Here is a 21,105-nt window from a genome sequence, read left to right on the forward strand (position 1 = left end):
TGCCGACCTTCTACCGATTAAAGCACAAATTTAGGGTCAGCTAAAAGCTCAGGTGGGAATCTGCTTTCTGCAACTGGGGAGCAAATACTGAGTGACTGTATCAATGCAGTTGAATGACAACGGCTCTCTTCCCCACCCCCAACCCTTTTAAGATATGTTTCCAGTAAATATGGGTGTCTGATTTGAAGGTTTCTTTCGATTCCTGAAACTGAACCGGGACTGTCTCCTTTAGAAACCAAAAGCGGATATTCGCGGTCCCAGGATTCCCTCAGTTGTCTAGGAAGCCCCATGTCCATCTCCCCTTTGCTCCCCCTGTGTACAACGCTTCGCCTGCTCAAACAAGCCAAGCAATCAGCTTATTCGGGGTGGCACGTCTCTGAGGACAGGGAGGCAAATGCAATGAGCCCGAGCAGACAAAAAAAGCACAGCTCAAGCGATTTAGAGATCAATGTCAGAATCTATAATATAAAATCCTTTTGCTGGGGAAAAGCTTAGCTATCTTTGGATGGCGTTGGCTTTCTCGGAGCAAAAACAATCTTAAAAAAAAATCCAGACAATGCACGTTAACGACCCGTAGCGAAGGAATGACCCCCCCCCCCATCTGATCTATAATGGTGTTCTAGTCTGGAGGGTTACTTAATTTATGAACCTTTATTTTATTTGCCAGGTAAATGAGGGAGCTGCAGCTGATGTTACACGGAAGGGGTATTTATGGCCTTGCTTACAGGCTTCCTCCCTCCCCCATTCATAATTCTTTGTTGATACAGCGCGAAATCTCGGCCATTCGAAGCAAGATCCAGGCAAACAGCAAGATCTTGCTATCCGCCGAGCGCGCAGCACTGCCTGCCCCCTTCCTCCACATGGGACTAACTAGATCCTAGATTCTCAGCTAGCCACATTCATTTCTCTTGACCAGCGTGGATGAGTCAAATTCTCCCTTACCATTGTGCTCTCACTAAAATGCAGATTTCCCAACGCTGCCCAGCCCGCCCCGTTTTGATTCCTTTTAACGCCTGTGAAATGGATTTGATATTTAATTACTGCTGAACTGTATAATAAACCCTGCGTGGGGAAGTCACTCAGAATCCAGAGCGTTTCATCACCTCTCTCCCTCTCCCTGTGTTGCAAATGAGAAATGACTAATTATTTCGGAACCAGGCAAATCTATGGTAAGATTTCAATGGAATCAGAGAACCACCTCCTTAAGCCGACGGGCTCTGTGCATTGGCTCCGACCTCAAGAATTTAAAAACAGACCCTTTAAGTAAGAAAAGTTGCTCACCAAATATTTTATTGTTGTTTTAGGCTGCTTCATACAGTATTGATCCTGCACATGCTCTACAAGTCACCTGTGCACATAGACAACAAGCCAAAATAATAATAATAAAATAATAATAGAAAAATCTACCATAGCAATCCCTTAAATAAGTAAATAAACATTATATATATAAAAACCCTTTAAAGTAAAGCAAAAAAAGAAAATAATAATAATAAAATAAAATAATAATAATAATTAATAACAGCGTCTTTTCAACATGAAATACCCACGCGGGATACAGGGCGGGCGCTCAGACATTTTGCAACTTGGCATTTTTGTTTTCGAGGCATCGTTTCAGCAGATCCTTTTAAATAAAGGCGACAAAGATTTCTGTTAATAGAGTCTCCTACGGGTCTAAGACGGAATGCGCCCGCCGTTTACACGGGAAGAGGGCATGCTCATGGATCATGGCGCCCTGGCAATTTGGCAGCCCGGGGTAGGCTCGGAGTGGGGACGCGAGCCAGGGTGTTCTGTAGGCAGGCACGGTGTTTAGCTCGATCTCTCTCCCCCTGTTTTGTCCTGGCTGTTGTGTCAGATGTCACATTCGCTGTCGCTGGATGTGATGGAAATGGCAGAGGTGGCCGCTTTGCTGGACAGGCTGGCTGCGGGGCTGGAAGCGGCCCGCAGCGGCTCCCCTGCGCTCTCCTCCTCGGTCTGCAGCGAGCGCACCGAGCCTTGGGATAAGACCTGCTGCTGTAGCCTGCAAGGAACCAGGAGACAGACACAATCACAGCGCAGCAACAGCCGTATATCCCACCCCGGTCACCCATCCCAGCCAGCAGCCACCAGCTCCCCCACCCCGGTCACCCATCCCAGCCACCAGCTTCCCCCACCCCGGTCACCCATCCCAGCCAGCAGCCACCAGCTTCCCCCACCCCGGTCACCCATCCCAGCCAACAGCTTCCCCCACCCCGGTCACTCATCCCAGCCAGCAGCCACCAGCTTCCCCACACAGTCACCTATCCCAGCCAACTATACCCCAGTCACCTATCGCAGCCAACAGCTTCCCCCACCCCAGTCACCTATCGCAGCCAACAGCCAACAGCTTCCCCCACCCCAGTCACCTATCGCAGCCAACAGCCAACAGCTTCCCCCACCCCAGTCACCCATCCCAGCCAACAGCCAACAGCTTCCCCCACCCCTGTCACCCATCCCAGACAACAGCCAACAGCTTCCCCCACCCCAGTCACCCATCCCAGCCAACATCCAACAGCTTCCCCCACCCCAGTCACCCATCCCAGCCAACAGCCAACAGCTTCCCCCACCCCAGTCACCCATCCCAGCCAACAGCTTCCCCCACCCCAGTCACCCATCCCAGCCAGCAGCTCCTCCACCCTACTCACCTATCCCAGACAACAGCCAACCAGCCCCCCACCACCTATCCCATCCACAGCCACCTAACCCCCATGCCAGCCACCTATCCCTTCCAACAGCTCCCACACCCCAGTCACCTATCCCAGCCAACCGCCAACCAGCCCCCATCATCTCTCCCATCCAACAGCCAACAGTTCCTCCACCTCAGTCACTTATTCCAGCCAACTAGCCCCCATCACCTATCCCAGCCAACACCTCCCCCACCCCAGTCACCTATACCAGCCAACAGCTCCTCCACCCCGTCACCTATCCCATCAAACAGCTACCCCACCCCCATCCCAGTCACTTATCCCATTCAAAAGCCACCCACTCCAGCCCAGTCACCTATCTCATCCAACCAGCTCCCCAGTCACCCATCTCATCCAACAGCCACCCCACCCCACACCAGCCACTTATCCCATCCAACCACCAACCAGTCCCCATACCCCAATCACCTATCTCTTCCAACAGCCAAACAGCCTTCGCACCCCAATCACATATCCAATCCAACCACCACCCCACCCCACACCAGCCACCTATCCCAGCCAACCAGCGCCCAAAACTCAGTCACCTATCCTAGCCAAGAACCAACAGCCCCCACTCCAATCACCTATCCCATCCAACAGCCAACCAGCCACCCCACCTCAGTCACCTATCCCATCCAACAGCCAGCTGGTCACACCACCCAACCACAACCTCCTCTCCCATCCAAGAGCCTACCAGCCACACTACCCCAATCATGTATCCCATCCACCAGGTAGCCAATCACCTACCACATCCTAAGAGCTAGCCAGTCACCCTACCATTTGCAATCAAACTAATTCCAGCAGTTAACTCTCCACTCCATCCAGTCTATCCCCATCTCAACCACCTATCTCATTCCAACAGTTAACCAGCCTCCACCTATACCTTCCATCCCCATGCCAAATCACCTACCCCAACAGCTGACTAGCCTCCACCTATACCTCCCACCCCCATGCCTAATCACCTACCCCAATAGCTAACCATCCTTCACCTATACCTCCCACCCCCATGCCTAATCACCTATTCTACCCCAACAGATAACCAGCCTTCACCTAGATCTCCCACCCCCATGCCTAATCACCTACCCCAACAGCTAACCAGCCTCCACCTAGACCTCCCACCCCCATGCCTAATCACCTACCCCAACAGCTAACCAGCCTCCACCTATACCTCCCACCCCCATGCCTAAGCACCACCCCAACAGCTAACCATCCTTCACCTATACCTCCCACCCCATGCCTAATCACCTATCCTACCCCAACAGGTAACCAGCCTTCACCTAGACCTCCTACCCCCATGCCTAATCACCTACCCTACCCCAACAGCTAACCAGCCTTCACCTATACCTCTCACCCCATGCCTAATCACCTATCCTACCCCAACAGCTAACCAGCCACTCCATACTGCCACCCTCGCTGGCCAAACCAGCCCCAGTTCCCCAGTCAGCCAAATCTAGCCACGTTGGACCAGCCATTTAGCTTTTGGCTGCAAACACACAGCCAGGACCCCCGGCTCCTGATGCTTCAGCCTGCGCCCACGCGTTGCCCCCACTCCCTTCCTGAAGTCTTTCCAGCAGCTTTAGTTCTTTTGAAAGGGGATCCCCGTACAGAGCATGATTTTGCCATTCACAAGGGCGGTGTGTCCTGCCCATGTTTAGAAAGGCTTAAATTTTTTCTCTTAAACAATTCCAGAAATAGGGATTGCGGTATTTTTATTTAATTCACAGCCGTCAGGCAATATTTATTTTTTAATTATGTAGTCACGTCTTTTCAGAACTCTTTTTGAACCAGTCCAGGGTGCGACCCATGCACTTTACCTAGTTATCTTCCTGCTGACTTCTGAAAAAGACAACAACCCAGGAATCACTGGCAGGAATTTGATCCATAATTTGGAGAGTCGTTTCCGCTTTCCAGGACATTTGCTTATGTCGCCAATTTCAGATAAATAATACAAAACAATAACATTGCAAAGGAAAAAAAAAACCCAAACAAACCATTTTCTATTGAAAACAACAACCACCAAAAATAATCCAGAAACGATTCCTAAGGGTTTAAAAGCGCCCGCAACTAAACAAAATGAAAAGATTGTGTCTTGTAAATAATAAGGCTATTTTAAAATCAGATCTTGAAATATGTGTACAACATTGTTTCCTATTAGAACAATTGATGATGTTTTCTAAAAGGAGCCTGCAAAATTATACTAATGGTTTAATAGATGGGTCTATTTTATGTAGCTTTCTAAATACTTTAAATCAAAACTTGGAATGCGAATAGATTTTTTTTAAATATATGTTTGGTTAGCTTCTTTATATATTTGATATTTAAAGGGCAAAAGGCTGGAAAATGAGTGACTGAGCGAATGTTCCCCATCTCTGTATCATATTCATTATATTAACTATTAGAAACCGTGCAGAAAATCCTTTTCTGATGCCCCACCTAAGGCGCTACTTCTTCAAGGGAAATACAAATCGTTTCTTGCAGCTAATCTATTAATTTAAGCTTCCCCAACACGGAGAATCTTTCAAGTATGTCATTTCCTATGTTGCAATCTGAAGAATAATGTAAAAGGCAAAACCATCCTCATAAAACAAAGCATCCCCGAAATGGCAACAAACCCCATGTCTTCCGCAATGGGTCCAAGACACAGAAATATCGTTCAGAGCTTTAATATTTGACATGGGGACAAAAGGCGAGCAAGTACTGGGATTGGGGAAAGGGCGCAGATTTTAAGGGACTAACTGCATTAATTTCCGCCTTCCTTCTGTATTTATGCAAGTGCCAGTGAAAGCCAGCAGCGTCCATGGTACGCATTGCAACCTTTCAAAGTATTAAAAAGCAAGTCTATCGCTCAGCTGGAGGGAAATGCGGCTCTGCCAGCTTTATTCCAGCCGCCAAGCATCCCCTGCTCAGCGCGGAGGAGAAGAACCAGGCTAGGGGCAGCTTGTTCTAAACCGAAAAGCAGGAAAACAGCAAGGTACCGACCTGTTCTTAGCGGCTGCTGCCCTGTCTCTTTGTCTGCGGTTTTTGAACCAGTTGCCCACTTGTGTAGGGGTAAGTCCGGTAGCCTGGGCCAGTTCCCGCTTTTTGCTGGGGTTGGGGTAAGGGTCCTGCAGGTACCACTCCCGCAGCAAGTGCCTCGTCCTCTCCTTGAAGCAGTGCGTCTTCTGCTCCCCGTCCCAGATGGTGCGGGGCAACGGGAACTTCTTCCGGACCCGGTACTTGTCCACGGGCCCCAGGGGCCGGCCCCGCAGCTTCTCGGCTTCCTGGTAGTGCGCCTCCAGCCAGAGGGCCTGCAGCTTGGCGTGCGACCCCTTGGTGAACTTGTGGTTCTCCAGGATGTGGTAGAGCTCCCGGTAGTTGCCCGTGTGGAAGGACACTATGGCCCGGGCTCTCAGCACCGACTCGTTCTTGTTCAGGGCCTCGCATGCCGCGGGGGCCACCGGCAGGGACCAGAGGAAGCGACCCAGGCGCTCAATGTCCCCGCTCTCCTCCAGGGTCTCGCAGACCCCGGCCACTTGCTGGGGGCTGAAATTAAGGGAGGGGAGCTGGAACATCGAGGCGGCCGCGGCAGCGTCTCCGCCCGGCTGGGGAGCGACGGGAGGAAGGGGAGGAAACCCACGCGCGGCGGAAGGACCCCGAGATTCCCCCCCCCCAGCCCCGCACACCCACACGGGAATCTGGGGGTACTGGGCGGATTTGCGGCTCCGCGTGCGCCTTTCCCCGGGCTCGCAGGGGCGCTCGGGCGGCGGCGGCTGCAGCGGTGGAAGTGGCAGGGAGGGGAAGGAATTGGGAGCGCTTAGGCGGCGGTTTCCAGGGGGGGGGAGGTGTGCGCGGGGGTGGGGGGATGGAGGAGGATGGCGTGGGGGGCGGGGGGAGAAGCGAAGAACACGCTGCTGTTCAGATGCTGGAGGGGAATCCTGGTTTGCTCTTGGACTGGGCAGATTGGCTCCCCGGTTTCCATGGAGGGGCCTGCCACTCACTGTCAGCCTCTGCCCATCAAGGCGGAAGGCAGCGCGCTGGAGAGATTTCAGCACCTCCCAGGACTCGACAGCGCCCAGCGCCCTTTGGTGAAGCGTTTGACTTTCAAAGGTATTTGCAAAAGCAGGAGGAGGTGCACCCACCCACCGGCAAGGGGAAGGACTCACACCGGCAGAGACGTGGGGGGATACTGTCTGCAGCTTTCCCCAGCAGCCCGTTGCCCATGCGTCTCAGCGGGCCGAGGGCTAGATCTTTCCCAAATCGCAGCCTGAAAACAAAACTAAAAACCAATCCCCCGCCTCCTCCCATCTCCACAGGCACGCGTGGGAAGGCTTTCTTCCGTGGAGCGGGCACCCTAACAGGGCCGCGAAAAGGAAAATAAACAGAGCACTTTGGGGAGCGGACAATATCAAATTGCAGTTGGAGTGAAGCATGCGAATGTCACCCCCACCCACCCCCACCCACACGTACACCCCCCGCCTCTGCTGGGTTCCAGTGAACCAGGGGACTTGTCTAGCTTCTTTCGAAGACTGCTGCGCCCACCCTTGTCTCCTATAGAGCCATCCAATCCAGGAGTGAGCTTTGCACTGCCTCCCAGACAGCTCTGCACAGTCTACTGCCAAGGAAAAGATGAGATCAGGTCCAACCAAGAAATCAGATAATAAATGAAGCAGGCAAGCAACCATAATGGAATATTGTCAGAAGCACTAAATGGGCAGCCAATATTCGACAGATCAACCTCTCCCTCCAGTGATCTCCCACCCAGGGCCCTGTGACCCCCCTCGGTAATTAGGGCGAGGGATTCATTTCGGGGAGTCCAGCTCCCTCCTTTGCCCAAATAAAGCTTTATATGTTTACATTTACAACCTAATTGGTTTCGGTTGAGTGGCCCAGAATAAACACCGAGAATAACCATCGAGAGTGAGAAGTCATTTGTAGGTCAAGTCAGCAACTTAAAGCAGATTTTAGGGATCTTTTAAAATATTGATGGCCTTCTAATAATCAGCTCCGACTGTTCCTAAACTGAGGGTGATGATTCTAGTCCTGGGAGAGAAGCGAATTTATTAATATCCCTTCCACTCCTGCCCAAATAAATAAAGAGATGCATTATTATCATGGCTGCCAGGAAAGAAATGAAATCACTTTCTGAACTGTTAAGATCCGTTGTGTTTTCTGGAGGGGGATGGGGGGAAAAAAGCAGCCAAGCTTTATTCTAGATGGGGCTGTTAGGTAGCAATTTGTTTGTGGGAACATTAGGAGCCAGGCTTGGAAAGGCAGCATATATTCGGAATTAAACTCAAGATGTTCTCTTACGCCCTGTGCGATGCATTTTTTCCCCTGGAACAGTTGTCAAAAGAAATGCCTTCCTAATCTGATTTTCTTGTGCTGTTGTTTCTTAAAAACAAAACAAAACAAAACAAACAAAACAGGGGGGGGATCTTTTGCCAGTTGCCTATAGACTGAAATTAACCAGATTTACAGTTTCTCCCATCATCTCTCCGCAGAAAGGCCCTGGACCGGAGCTCGCCGTCTTTTCTTTAGTATCAAGTACAGTTTGTCTTTTGCTTGTGAAGATTTGGTAAATCAGAAGGCGGATAGATAGCGCAGATGGTTGGAGGTGTCGGGTCAGATTATGGCATGCCTCAGTACCGTGCTAAGCTCATTCTGACGGAAACCCCTGATATTATTTTCACAGATCTACACAGTTCACTTGAAAAAGAAACCTCGGAGCCATTTACATCATTTATGTGAGGCTCACAGCTAGCGGGATGGAAAGGCTTTCAATACTGCTCATTTTCATAAAACCCGACAGCGCGGGGGCTGGGGCCGGGGGTGGGGAGAGGGAAAAGAAGAAGAAGAGAAGAGAAGAAGGAGAAGGAGGCGCATGCACACAAAATCCCAAGGTCCGAAACACGCCCTAGAAACTTTTGAAATAGAAGACTTTTCGGCTTCAACCTTCTACACCAGTGTTTAATTTGTGAGGATGTGTAGAAGGACAGGCCTCGGAGAAGACCTAGCTTGTAAACGCTTCTGAAACTCAGAAATCCAGGAAGAGATCCCCCTCCCTTCCCCTCCCCTCCAGTGTTGTGCAGGAGAATTAAAATGCGTGGCACAATTAAGGCAATAGGACTCTGTAAATGAAAAAATAAATCCCCCAGACACCCCCCAGCACAAACCATCATTCAAAAGAGCATCGGAGGGTGTGAAAATATTGCCGAGCAAGCGGGGGACAAGGTGCTCGAGTTTATAGAGCTGGCGGGTTTCCTGGTATTATTTTCAGCTTTCCCCCACTGTAACTAAAGCGCCGATAACTCGTCCCAACGATTTATCTTCCCTGTCTTGCCATTGTACGTTGAGATATCTCCAGACCCTAAGTTCATCGTAAGGTGAACGAGGCAGGCTGTCCTAGGCAGGTATAAGTGACCTTCGAGCCTCATTTACCGCCGCTGAGACCTTCCTGCTTCGGTGTGGCCGGAAAGTCTGTCTGGTTCACGGTGCTAACGCGGTAGTTATTCAGACTGGTCAGATTTTTAAAAACAAAACAAAACATAGGTAGGCTTTTAATGTGCACATGATCTAACAAGTGAATTACTGGGATGCAGTGTAATGACCATGAACAGAGTGGAGGCAGTCTAGATAATGAAAGTCCAGACCGTAGGCTAAGGAAATTCTAATGAAGAGATCCGGTGCAGCTAGAGAGGACAAGAATCAGCACAATGTTTTGGAAGGCTTCTTCCCCTTGTCCCAGTTTTGTTTCCCAGAGCCTGGGCTGGGTGAGAAAATGCTAGCAGCCCGAAGGGGACTTTCAGCACCTTCCTGAGGGGAAATAAAAGGCACTGTACATATATAAACCCAAATCGACCGGCTTAAATACGGCACTAGCTTCCAAGAAAAAGTTCGGGTCTCCAGGGAAACTTCTGAGCATTCAGTGCCCACCCGCCATGATTAGTGAGTCTTAAATTATGAGAATTAAATGCAAACCTCTGCGTTTAAATATTGTTACAATCTGAGGCAACCAGACACGGTTCTGAACTCGGTTGTGTCTTTGTAAAAGAGGAGTTAAAGACGGCGCACGGAGGGACTGCTTCTTTCTTTCTTTCTTTCTTTCTTTCTTTCTTTCTTTCTTTCTTTCTTTCTTTCTTTCTTTCTTTCTGGGGTTTGTGACACAACTGAAACACTACTTTAGAGGTGCATTAGTTTATTTTCTAAATAGATAGGACTTCCCTGATCCCTTCCACTTTTAGGGGATTTTTTTTGGCAACTTTCTGCGAAAGAAAAAAATTAAGGGCTGGTAAAAAATTAATGGTAAAAATCTTCATTCTCATGCTGGGAACCCCCACAATATTTGCTCTACAACTGTGGGGGCAAAATTTTGCTCTTTGGAAAGAAAACTTTGCATTACCATATAAGAACAATTCTGGGGGATGTATGTGTGACCAAGGCATTGTAATACAGCACATTCGCCTGCCTTTGGATTTGGCTGCTGGCATGGTTTCTAAAGCGCACTTCTCAGTACCAAATAGAGTTTTTTTCATATATGCTTTTTATGTGTACTGTGTGTCTTGATCGGTTTTCTAGTCTGATCAAGTAAATCACCTCGATGTAGCAGATAATAGATTCGCTTATCTATGAGTAGCTTCATATGAAAAACAAACGATCTTTAACTCCATGATATGTATGACTAGGAAATACCATCTCTCTCTGTATGTACTGTTTGTGATATGTAGGCGTATATATATACACGCAGAGAGAGGGAGGGAGACAGAGAAAGGTAAATGACTATTGCATTTATTCATAGTTTGTATATTACATGAATATTCTCATTTTTATTATTATTACATAACAATAATGATAATGATTTAGAGCCCAGTTCTGAACTCAGATACACAGGGATGGTTGTGGGGAATTATCCTTGTGTAATTGAAGTCAGAATTGGGCCCTACATGAAGGATATTCTTGCATATTAGAACTGAAGATTATTATCCCTATTATATCTTTCACAGATGAACATAATCCAATCATTGGCCTATGTGGGCCAGACATCCATGAGGAAGTGCCACAAAGCCAAATTATGCTAAGGAGTGATTTTGCTGTTTATCTTTAAATACTTTCACATGCAGAAGCAACTGTATCCCAAGGACTAGGCGCATTAGTCTGTATCCACAAAACCAACAAGGAGTAGGGTGGCACCTTAAAGACTAACAGATTTATGTGGGCATAAGCTTTCGTGGGTAAAAAACCACTTCTTCAGATGCAAGGACTGTTAATCACAGTCACTAGAGATGTATAAAATTTTAAAAATACATATGATGAGAAAATACATTTTGCCTTGCAGTGGGCCAGATGACAGCAAATGATAGGTATTCTAATATAAAAAAATCTTGGGGGAGGAATACTCCACTTTCCACTTCAGATTACATAGTATGTCTGAGGGGCATAGACACACTACAGGTTGAGAGGAGAAAAATCTTCCAGAGATGCTAAACAATTTTATGTTTACTGTTCTAGAGAAAGGTAATAACATTCCATTGAATATCACAGAAGTTACCATTTTACTGTACCACATTAGCTGGCATATATTCTTTTTAGGAGCAAAACTTTAACCATAGTTAAAAAATAAAACTATATACACCACTCCTGCACAGCACATGGCAATCACGTAACAGTAGCAAAGCAGTTACATGAAATAACACAAAAGTGACAGAAAAAGAAAGTTATCAGGTAACACATTTTCCATTCTCTTTCATAACATCTCTGTTCTTTCATGATGAATAAGAAGTAGCAAGCAGTGAAAAAAGAAGAGGAAGGGAAATCAGAAGGGAAAGGTGCAAGGAGAATCCCTAATGCCAAGAGGACTTCGTGTTATCTAGGGACCACTAACTGAAGCATCTTCTTTCCAAATATACATCCGCAGGCCTATCTGATAGTATCTCCTGAATTTAGTGTGGAGGACAACATTTCTGTTTTCCATATCTCCTCTGTGGATGCTGAAGTTCCTTCTGTCCAGGACCTGGTAGTTGTGGACCTGGTGGAATGCCCTCAGAAACTGGTTTGTCTCTCTTTTTATAGCAAATAATAAATCTTGATATTGTTGGTTTTGAAGGCTTGGTACCTTTACATTTTGGATGGAAGGAAATGAGAAGTACACAGGTTCTCCTTATTTGCTACTATGCTTCAGGTAAATCTTTACTGCTCTTCAAACTTGTAAGTTTATGCCAAAGCTCCCCTTGAAGGTCATAAGAACTGCCGTACTGGGTCCATCTAGCCCAGGATCCTGTCCCTGCAGTGGCCAGTGCCAGGTGCTTCAGAGGGAATGGACAAAACATGGTAAATTTGAGTGATCCATCCCCTGTCCTCCAGTCCCAGCTTCTGGCAGTTGGAGGCATTGGAAGACCTGGAACATGGGCTTGAGTCCCTGACCATCTTGGCTAATAGCCATTAGCGAACCTATCCTCCACTAACTTACCTAATTATTTTTTGAAACCAGCTCTACTTTTGGCCTTCACAACTTCCCCTGGCAGCGAGTTCCAGAGGTTGACTATGCATCCAGTGAAGAAATATTTTCCTTTGTTTGTTTTACACAGGCTGCCAATTAATTTTATTGGGTGACCTCTGGTTCTTGTGTTATGTGAAGGGGTAGATAACTCTTTCTCTACACCATTCATAATTTTATTGACCTCTGTCATATGTCAAAGTTGTCTCTTTCCCAATCAGAATAGTCCCTGACTTTTTAATCTCTCCTCATATGGAAGCTGTTCCATACCCTTAATTTTTGTTGTCCTTCTCTCTACCTTGTCCAATTCTAATATATCTCTTTTAAGAGGGGGCAACCAGAACTGCATGCAGTATTCAAGGTGTGGGAGTATCATGGATTTATATAGTGGCATTATGATATCTTCTGTCTTATTATTTATCATTTTCCTAATGGTTCCTAACATGCCGGTAGCTTTTTTGACTGCTACTGAACACTGAGCAGATGTTTTCAGAGAACTACCCATGATACTCCAAGATTTCTTTCTTGAGTGAAAACAGCTAGATCCCTCATTTTGCACCTATAGTTGGGATTATTTTTTCCAATATGCATTTCTTGGCACCTATCAACATTGATTTTCATCTGCCATTTTGTTCTTTGGATTTGGACAAAACAAGAGGAGAACAATTTATGGGGAATTGGGAATGAAGTGCTACCTTAGAATGAAAGCAAGGGATGTACAGAAGACTTTTTTGTCTTTATGAAAAATACAGTATGGCTCTTCAATGGATAATACTGAAGTTACTGATATTCCCTTGCTGGAGTTGTGGGCTATAATTAGGAAAACATATTTTAATAGAATATAGGGCTCTGCAGAATTCATAGGTTTAAAGGTGGTAGAGATAGTTGAAGAACCAGATTTAAATCCCATACTGGGAGAATGTGGTATCTATGTGGTTTTAGCTAGTTTAATTGCTTTCTACATTCTAAGTATTTGGGACTGTGAAGTCAGGAAGAATAGCATTTTTTTCCCAGTGTTAGAATATTTTTGATTTCCAGATACTCTTTTGGAAGTCAGTAGGATTACATACATGAGATCATGTGTATATCCTGTTTCACAAAGAATCCCCATTTCTGTTTCAATACAGTTAGATCAAGGGAGGATGGTGCAAAATGGAGCTCTGGGATAGGAGGGTTGATCTGTGAGGTAGAAGAATGTGCCAACTGGGGCATCTTATTAAGTGTGAGTACCAAGGTCTTCTTAGCCAGGCTGGAGTGATTAATATGATTGCTGCTCTTTCTGTTTGTTGTTGTTTGCAATTTGGGGAAGTAAAGGTATGGGAAGGAATGCACACATGGGATTTTGACTATTGATGAAATAGGCCATCTACCGATACAGATTTCTGGGATTATTCTCTTTGTTATTGCTTTATTATAAAGGAGGATATGTAATAATGGAAATCCCCTTCTGAAGGAAACACCATTTCCTCAGACAATGTGACTGCTGTGTCTATTTTTGGGATAAAAGGTGTGGAGCTAAGGGGTGCCTTAAGTTTGTAGAAATGTAATGCCTGATAGCTTAGCTTCTTTCCATTATCTGGGCATTCTCATTCTGATTTAATTACGTCCTCAAAAGAGGAGAACAGAGGCATGCAGGATTCTGATTTGGATTTAGAAGGAAGGTATTTGTCTGGGACATTTTTACTTTCCTCTTGTTTCATTAGCTGGATGCCTATGGTGTTAATCACTTGTCTGCATATAGTTTCTACACACTCTGGGGGGAATAAAGTTTCTATTTGTCATGGTATGATTGTTTAGCTTGAGAGGCTAATAATTCTTCCTCTTCAGGAGGAGAAATAGGAGAGGACTAAGAACAGAAGAAAGATGATGCTTCCTTGCTTTCTTATAGGATTTAGATTAAATTTTCTTGGTCTTTTTCAGCTATTTTTTTTATCTTTTTAGACTTTTTGAGAGTACCAATGACCTATAGACTTCCTCAGAAACAAATTTCCTATTACACTGGGATTGCACTGGATTTGGTTTTGTGTTTCCTGATCATCTCCACCATCTTGAGTGGAAGGGAAATGAAGATCTGAAGGCAGCTTTCCAGAGGACAGCTTCCTGAGGAGACAAATATATGTATGTACTCCAAAATGAGAGGGAAAGGGCATGAGTAATGAAGAAAAGAAAATTTAAAGAGTGGGTGTGTTAGAACAGTCTAACTGTCTGGTGTCAGAGGCAGAACTTCTTCTGGTCATTTGCCAGATATGTTGGAGGGGATCAGGTCCTGAGGACCTTTTCAAAGCACTGAACTGCCCACATCTCTCTTCTGAGGAAGTCAACCTACTCTTCATTGATTAGTGAAGGTATTATGAAAAAGAATTAACTCTTGCTTTCCCACTGATAATTGTTAGTTATTTATTGCTAAGTAAAGAATGGCATTTAAAAATATCAGGTGCACATAAAGCTTAAGATATTACAGTTTTAGGAAAATGTCTATTAGGCTTGCAGTAATGACACCTGGGTCAGGCATTTCCAAGCAATTAGTGAATCCTGGGTTAAAGGAACTCTTGGGCCATCAAAACTTCCAGTAGGGAGTTGATCCAGAAAGTCCTTACTTAAGTAACATGCTGAATTCAATGGAGGTCTTTGGAATCTGATCCAAAGTTTATTGAAGTCAATGGTAGTCCAATGACTTCAGGCCCTGGACCATTAACTTCAGAGAAATGCCCTTTCCAGTGACCACTGTTGCTTACATACAAAACTAAAAATCACAGAGATGTGCAAACTAGCATTGCTATAATTGAATGTGCACTACATTATTTGTATTACAAACTCCTATTTCTAGAAGTTTATAAGATTCCTGTTGACATTTGAACCAACACTGAACAAATCTGAAGCAATTTTTAGTGGATTTCAAATTCTAAAGCATTTTAGAGCAGTGATGTAAAATTGGAATTACTGATGCCCTAAGATCACCTACGGAGTAAAGAGCTCAAAGATGGACAGGTGTTATGGGCTACTTAAGCCCTCGTGAGTATGGAGACAAAGTCCCGGCATGATGCTATAGGCAGCAGTGATTTTTGTAGGTGACTCCGGATTAAATGGATGGACTGAGAGAGTGAGAGACTCTTAGGTAAGAGACTACGTTTACTGTAAGTTCTGAATTCCAGATACAAGGGGTGGTGGATGGTAACTCTCTTAGAAAGTTTTTGAATAGATACATCTATAAACATTTTATTTCTAGAAGAAATGACTGTCTTCTATTTTGTCTCTCTTTTTTCCCTTCATTTTTGACTGTAGGCCAGGTAAGTCAGCCCTTCCACTTTGCACCTGCATTTCCTGATGCTTGGTTTAGCTTTACTTGAGTTAGCATCTCCTGTTTGTAATTGACAAGAGGTGCTGTTTATGGCAGAATTAATTCTCTGCCTTTTTCTTCTATCTTAACATCTGCCTTTTTTCAATTTTTAGTGTCCTTTCTTCTTTTCCTGATGTGTCTTCTCTCCTCCTATCTGTTTTATTTCTTCTATTTATGTTCAAGCATTTCCCCGCTATTTCTCATTTATTTCCCTTACTGTCAGTCCTGTTTTCAACCCATCTCTGCTCACTCTCTATATGCTCCTACCTTCCTTCACCCTCATTCCATCCATTTCTTCTATACTCCTTTACTCTCTCTGCTATATTTTTTGAGCACCAATTGCCATATTACCTTGGTGAGTAATTCACAAACTGCAGTCCATGAACTACTGTGATCCACAATGATCACATGATGCGGACTCTCTTTATGTAAACTGCTTCTACTAAAGGTGTAAAGGATTTTGAGGACTGATAAATGCAGCTTTTGCTCACATGTCATTGACTTCAATGGGACTGTTTGCAAGAATATGGACTACTCATGTGAATAAGGGCTGCTAGATTGCATCTTATGGTTGTCAAAACTCATAATACCCCAAACAGCTTTGATTTAATGTAAAATTACTGTTAAGGCACTAGCCCATGATGTAAGCTATGATACTTTCATGTATTTTTAAAAAATCTTTTAAACTTTTTGGGCCAGATCCCTGGGTCTTGCCATGATGTACTATTGTGTAGGATCTATGGTTAGGGGTGGAGGGATAGCTCAGTGACTTGAGCACTGGCCTGCTAAACCTAGGGTTGTGAGCTCAACCCTTGAGGTGGCCATTTAGGGATCTGGGGCAAAAATTGGGGATTGGTCCTGCTTTGAGCAGAGGGTTGGACTAGATGATCTCCTGAGGTCCCTTACAACCCTGATATTCTATGAAGGTGGCCCAATGGAACCTTTCTGCTTCTCTCCTGAGGCTGCCAGGGGGGTCATTTTGGACCCTGGTGTAATTAGAGCAGAATAAGGCTTGCTCTAATTTAGGGACACAAGGCACTCCAGCCATGCTTCCTATGCTGGGCAGCAGGCTGGGGGCAAGGGAGCTAGGAGCAGGTAGCATAGGCTCAACTGTATCAACTTTTTGCCATCAAATCATGCTCATATACAAATTATAAGGCCTGAAGATACGTGGCTATTCACTTTATCTATGGAAAATATACAGGGCTTGAATCTCCTGTCTTGTATACTCCATTCACTTCTCTAGAGTTACTCCAGATTTACACTGATGGAAGTGACAAGAGAATTAGGCCCTTTGCAGTCAAAGGCCAAAGTACCACGCACAACCAAAAGCCAGTTTATCATATTAGGTAATAGCTTTTACATGTGTTGGATCAGAAAAGGAGCCCAATCCTGCAACCTTTATCACATGTGTAGTCCCATTGGAATTACTCCAGGAGCAAGGGCTACAGGATTGTACAATCGTGTGTGTTTATGTAACATTTTAGAAAACAGACTGGATTTCAAGAAAAGATTTGTCATTGTAAATTAGTTTAATACCTTAATTTTACAATTTATCATTATGTGTTTCGTATAGTGCACCAGTACTTTCTAAATCTTTAATATCAGTCAAACCTTTTTATTAGATATTACTTTTTCAGAAAAAATAAATATTTTCCTTTAAAAATGACTTTTTATTTTTGCCTTGGTCATGAATCTTACACAAGTTGCATGAAACACCTGGAATAACTTGACAACAGCAAATATTAAGGTGTACAATATGGAATTTTTTTTTGTTTACTTATTCAGTTTTTGTTTTGTTTTGAGATATATTGCACAACCTCTCCAGTAGATGGAGCATCTTCATTGCTTTTCCTGAAGTACTTGCAATAAGAATAGGGTACTCAAGGCAAAATATATTCCTCCCCCCAATTTTTTTATCTTTTGCTTGTTACTTAAGATTCGCTGTAAGAAAACAGAATTTCTGTTTTGGGAACTCATAGAAGCTGATCTTTCAGGGTTTCCACAGGCTGGAACCAACGGGCTATGTTGTAGGAGGACTATTCCTGCATTTTCTTAACTTCTGTTACAATGGGCATACTTCAGAGTAGCAGCCGTGTTAGTCTGTATTCGCAAAAAGAAAAGGAGGACTTGTGGCACCTTAGAGACTAACCAATTTATTAGAGCATAAGCTTTCGTGAGCTACAGCTCACTTCCTCAGATGCATATCGTGGAAACTGCAGCAGGCTTTATATATACACAGAGAATATGAAACAATACCTATTCCCACCCCACTGTCCTGCTGGTAATAGCTTATCTAAAGTGATTTCCAGCACAAATCCAGGTTTTCTCACCCTCCACCCCCCCACACAAATTCACTCTCCTGCTGGTGATAGCCCATCCAAAGTGACAACTCTTTACACAATGTGCATGACAATCAAGCTGGGCTATTTCCTGCATAAATCCAGGTTCTCACATCCCCCCACCCCCATACACACAGAAACTCACTCTCCTGCTGGTAATAGCTCATCCAAACTGACCACTCTTCAAGTTAAAATCCAAGTTAAACCAGAACATCTGGGGGGGGGGGTAGGAAAAAACAAGAGGAAACAGGCTACCTTGCATAATGACTTAGCCACTCCAAGTCTCTATTTAAGCCTAAATTAATAGTATCCAATTTGCAAATGAATTCCAATTCAGCAGTTTCTCGCTGGAGTCTGGATTTGAAGTTTTTTTGTTTTAAGATAGCGACCTTCATGTCTGTGATCGCGTGACCAGAGAGATTGAAGTGTTCTCCGACTGGTTTATGAATGTTACAATTCTTGACATCTGATTTGTGTCCATTTATTCTTTTACGTAGAGACTGTCCAGTTAGAGGGGCATTGCTGGCACATGATGGCATATATCACATTGGTGGATGTGCAGGTGAACGAGCCTCTGATAGTGTGGCTGATGTTATTAGGCCCTGTGATGGTGTCCCCTGAATAGATATGTGGGCACAGTTGGCAACGGGCTTTGTTGCAAGGATAAGTTCCTGGGTTAGTGGTTCTGTTGTGTGGTATGTGGTTGTTGGTGAGTATTTGCTTCAGGTTGCGGGGCTGTCTGTAGGCAAGGACTGGCCTGTCTCCCAAGATTTGTGAGAGTGTTGGGTCATCCTTTAGGATAGGTTGTAGATCCTTAATAATGCGTTGGAGGGGTTTTAGTTGGGGGCTGAAGGTGACGGCTAGTGGCGTTCTGTTATTTTCTTTGTTAGGCCTGTCCTGTAGTAGATAACTTCTGGGAACTCTTCTGGCTCTATCAATCTGTTTCTTTACTTCTGCAGGTGGGTATTGTAGTTGTAAGAAAGCTTGACAGAGATCTTGTAGGTGTTTGTCTCTGTCTGAGGGGTTGGAGCAAATGCGGTTGTATCGCAGAGCTTGGCTGTAGACGATGGATCGTGTGGTGTGGTCAGGGTGAAAGCTGGAGGCATGCAGGTAGGAATAGCGGTCAGTAGGTTTCCGGTATAGGGTGGTGTTTATGTGACCATTGTTTATTAGCACTGTAGTGTCCAGGAAGTGGATCTCTTGTGTGGACTGGACCAGGCTGAGGTTGGTGGTGGGATGGAAATTGTTGAAATCATGGTGGAATTCCTCAAGGGCTTCTTTTCCATGGGTCCAGATGATGAAGATGTCATCAATATAGCGCAAGAAGAGTAGGGGCTTTAGGGGACGAGAGCTGAGGAAGCGTTGTTCTAAATCAGCCATAAAAATGTTGGCATACTGTGGGGCCATGCGGGTACCCATAGCAGTGCCGCTGATCTGAAGGTATACATTGTCCCCAAATGTGAAGTAGTTATGGGTAAGGACAAAGTCACAAAGTTCAGCCACCAGGTTAGCCGTGACATTATCGGGGATAGTGTTCTTGACGGCTTGTAGTCCATCTTTGTGTGGAATGTTGGTGTAGAGGGCTTCTACATCCATAGTGGCCAGGATGGTGTTATCAGGAAGATCACCGATGGATTGTAGTTTCCTCAGGAAGTCAGTGGTGTCTCGAAGGTAGCTGGGAGTGCTGGTAGCGTAGGGCCTGAGGAGGGAGTCTACATAGCCAGACAATCCTGCTGTCAGGGTGCCAATGCCTGAGATGATGGGGCGCCCAGGATTTCCAGGTTTATGGATCTTGGGTAGTAGATAGAATATCCCAGGTCGGGGTTCCAGGGGTGTGTCTGTGCGGATTTGATCTTGTGCTTTTTCAGGAAGTTTCTTGAGCAAATGCTGTAGTTGCTTTTGGTAACTCTCAGTGGGATCAGAGGGTAATGGCTTGTAGAAACTCGTGTTGGAGAGCTGCCGAGCAGCCTCTTGTTCATATTCCGACCTATTCATAACCTCAGCCATGCGGAACGCAATGCCATCCACAGCCTCAGAAACAACTCTGACATCACAATCAAAAAGGCTGACAAAGGAGGTGCTGTTGTCGTCATGAATAGGTCGGAATATGAACAAGAGGCTGCTCGGCAGCTCTCCAACACGAGTTTCTACAAGCCATTACCCTCTGATCCCACTGAGAGTTACCAAAAGCAACTACAGCATTTGCTCAAGAAACTTCCTGAAAAAGCACAAGATCAAATCCGCACAGACACACCCCTGGAACCCCGACCTGGGATATTCTATCTACTACCCAAGATCCATAAACCTGGAAATCCTGGGCGCCCCATCATCTCAGGCATTGGCACCCTGACAGCAGGATTGTCTGGCTATGTAGACTCCCTCCTCAGGCCCTACGCTACCAGCACTCCCAGCTACCTTCGAGACACCACTGACTTCCTGAGGAAACTACAATCCATCGGTGATCTTCCTGATAACACCATCCTGGCCACTATGGATGTAGAAGCCCTCTACACCAACATTCCACACAAAGATGGACTACAAGCCGTCAAGAACACTATCCCCGATAATGTCACGGCTAACCTGGTGGCTGAACTTTGTGACTTTGTCCTTACCCATAACTACTTCACATTTGGGGACAATGTATACCTTCAGATCAGCGGCACTGCTATGGGTACCCGCATGGCCCCACAGTATGCCAACATTTTTATGGCTGATTTAGAACAACGCTTCCTCAGCTCTCGTCCCCTAAAGCCCCTACTCTTCTTGCGCTATATTGATGACATCTTCATCATCTGGACCCATGGAAAAGAAGCCCTTGAGGAATTCCACCATGATTTCAACAATTTCCATCCCACCACCAACCTCAGCCTGGTCCAGTCCACACAAGAGATCCACTTCCTGGACACTACAGTGCTAATAAACAATGGTCACATAAACACCACCCTATACCGGAAACCTACTGACCGCTATTCCTACCTGCATGCCTCCAGCTTTCACCCTGACCACACCACACGATCCATCGTCTACAGCCAAGCTCTGCGATACAACCGCATTTGCTCCAACCCCTCAGACAGAGACAAACACCTACAAGATCTCTGTCAAGCTTTCTTACAACTACAATACCCACCTGCAGAAGTAAAGAAACAGATTGATAGAGCCAGAAGAGTTCCCAGAAGTTATCTACTACAGGACAGGCCTAACAAAGAAAATAACAGAACGCCACTAGCCGTCACCTTCAGCCCCCAACTAAAACCCCTCCAA

At 45.4% G+C, this 21,105-nt stretch overlaps 2 protein-coding genes across 2 annotated transcripts in view; one reads left to right on the forward strand and one right to left on the reverse strand.

Annotated features, from left to right (window-relative positions):
- Positions 1-1,485: 1,485 nt before the first annotated feature.
- Positions 1,486-6,429, reverse strand: SIX6 (SIX homeobox 6). Its single transcript, XM_084632448.1, has 2 exons — positions 5,676-6,429; positions 1,486-2,017 (listed from the first exon to the last, which is right to left on the reverse strand). The coding sequence occupies exons 1-2, from the start codon at positions 6,245-6,247 to the stop codon at positions 1,849-1,851; spliced, it is 741 nt and encodes a 246-aa protein (XP_084488574.1). The 5' UTR covers positions 6,248-6,429; the 3' UTR covers positions 1,486-1,848.
- Positions 6,430-6,652: 223 nt separating this feature from the next.
- LOC311521494 (protein SIX6OS1) overlaps positions 6,653-21,105 on the forward strand; it is a gene marked incomplete at both ends in the record, with an annotated part of 74,216 nt that continues 59,763 nt past the window's right edge. Inside the window, one exon of the mRNA XM_084629821.1 lies at positions 6,653-6,782. Coding sequence (XP_084485947.1) covers positions 6,653-6,782 — 130 coding nt within the window. The remainder of the gene's footprint in view (positions 6,783-21,105) is intronic.

This window comes from Lepidochelys olivacea (assembly GCF_965140295.1).
Source record: "Lepidochelys olivacea isolate rLepOli2 genome assembly, chromosome: 6".
Lineage (NCBI taxonomy): Eukaryota > Metazoa > Chordata > Testudines > Cheloniidae > Lepidochelys > Lepidochelys olivacea.

What these genes read in the sequence shown, in the direction of transcription:
- SIX6 (XM_084632448.1), bottom strand. Translation starts at nt 6,247, where the DNA reads ATGTTCCAGCTCCCCTCCCTTAATTTCAGCCCCCAGCAAGTGGCCGGG. An exon ending in GCAGCAGCCGCTAAGAACAG is followed by an intron (nt 2,018 to 5,675) that starts GTCGGTACCTTG and finishes GGTTCCTTGCAG; the next exon opens with GCTACAGCAGCAGGTCTTAT.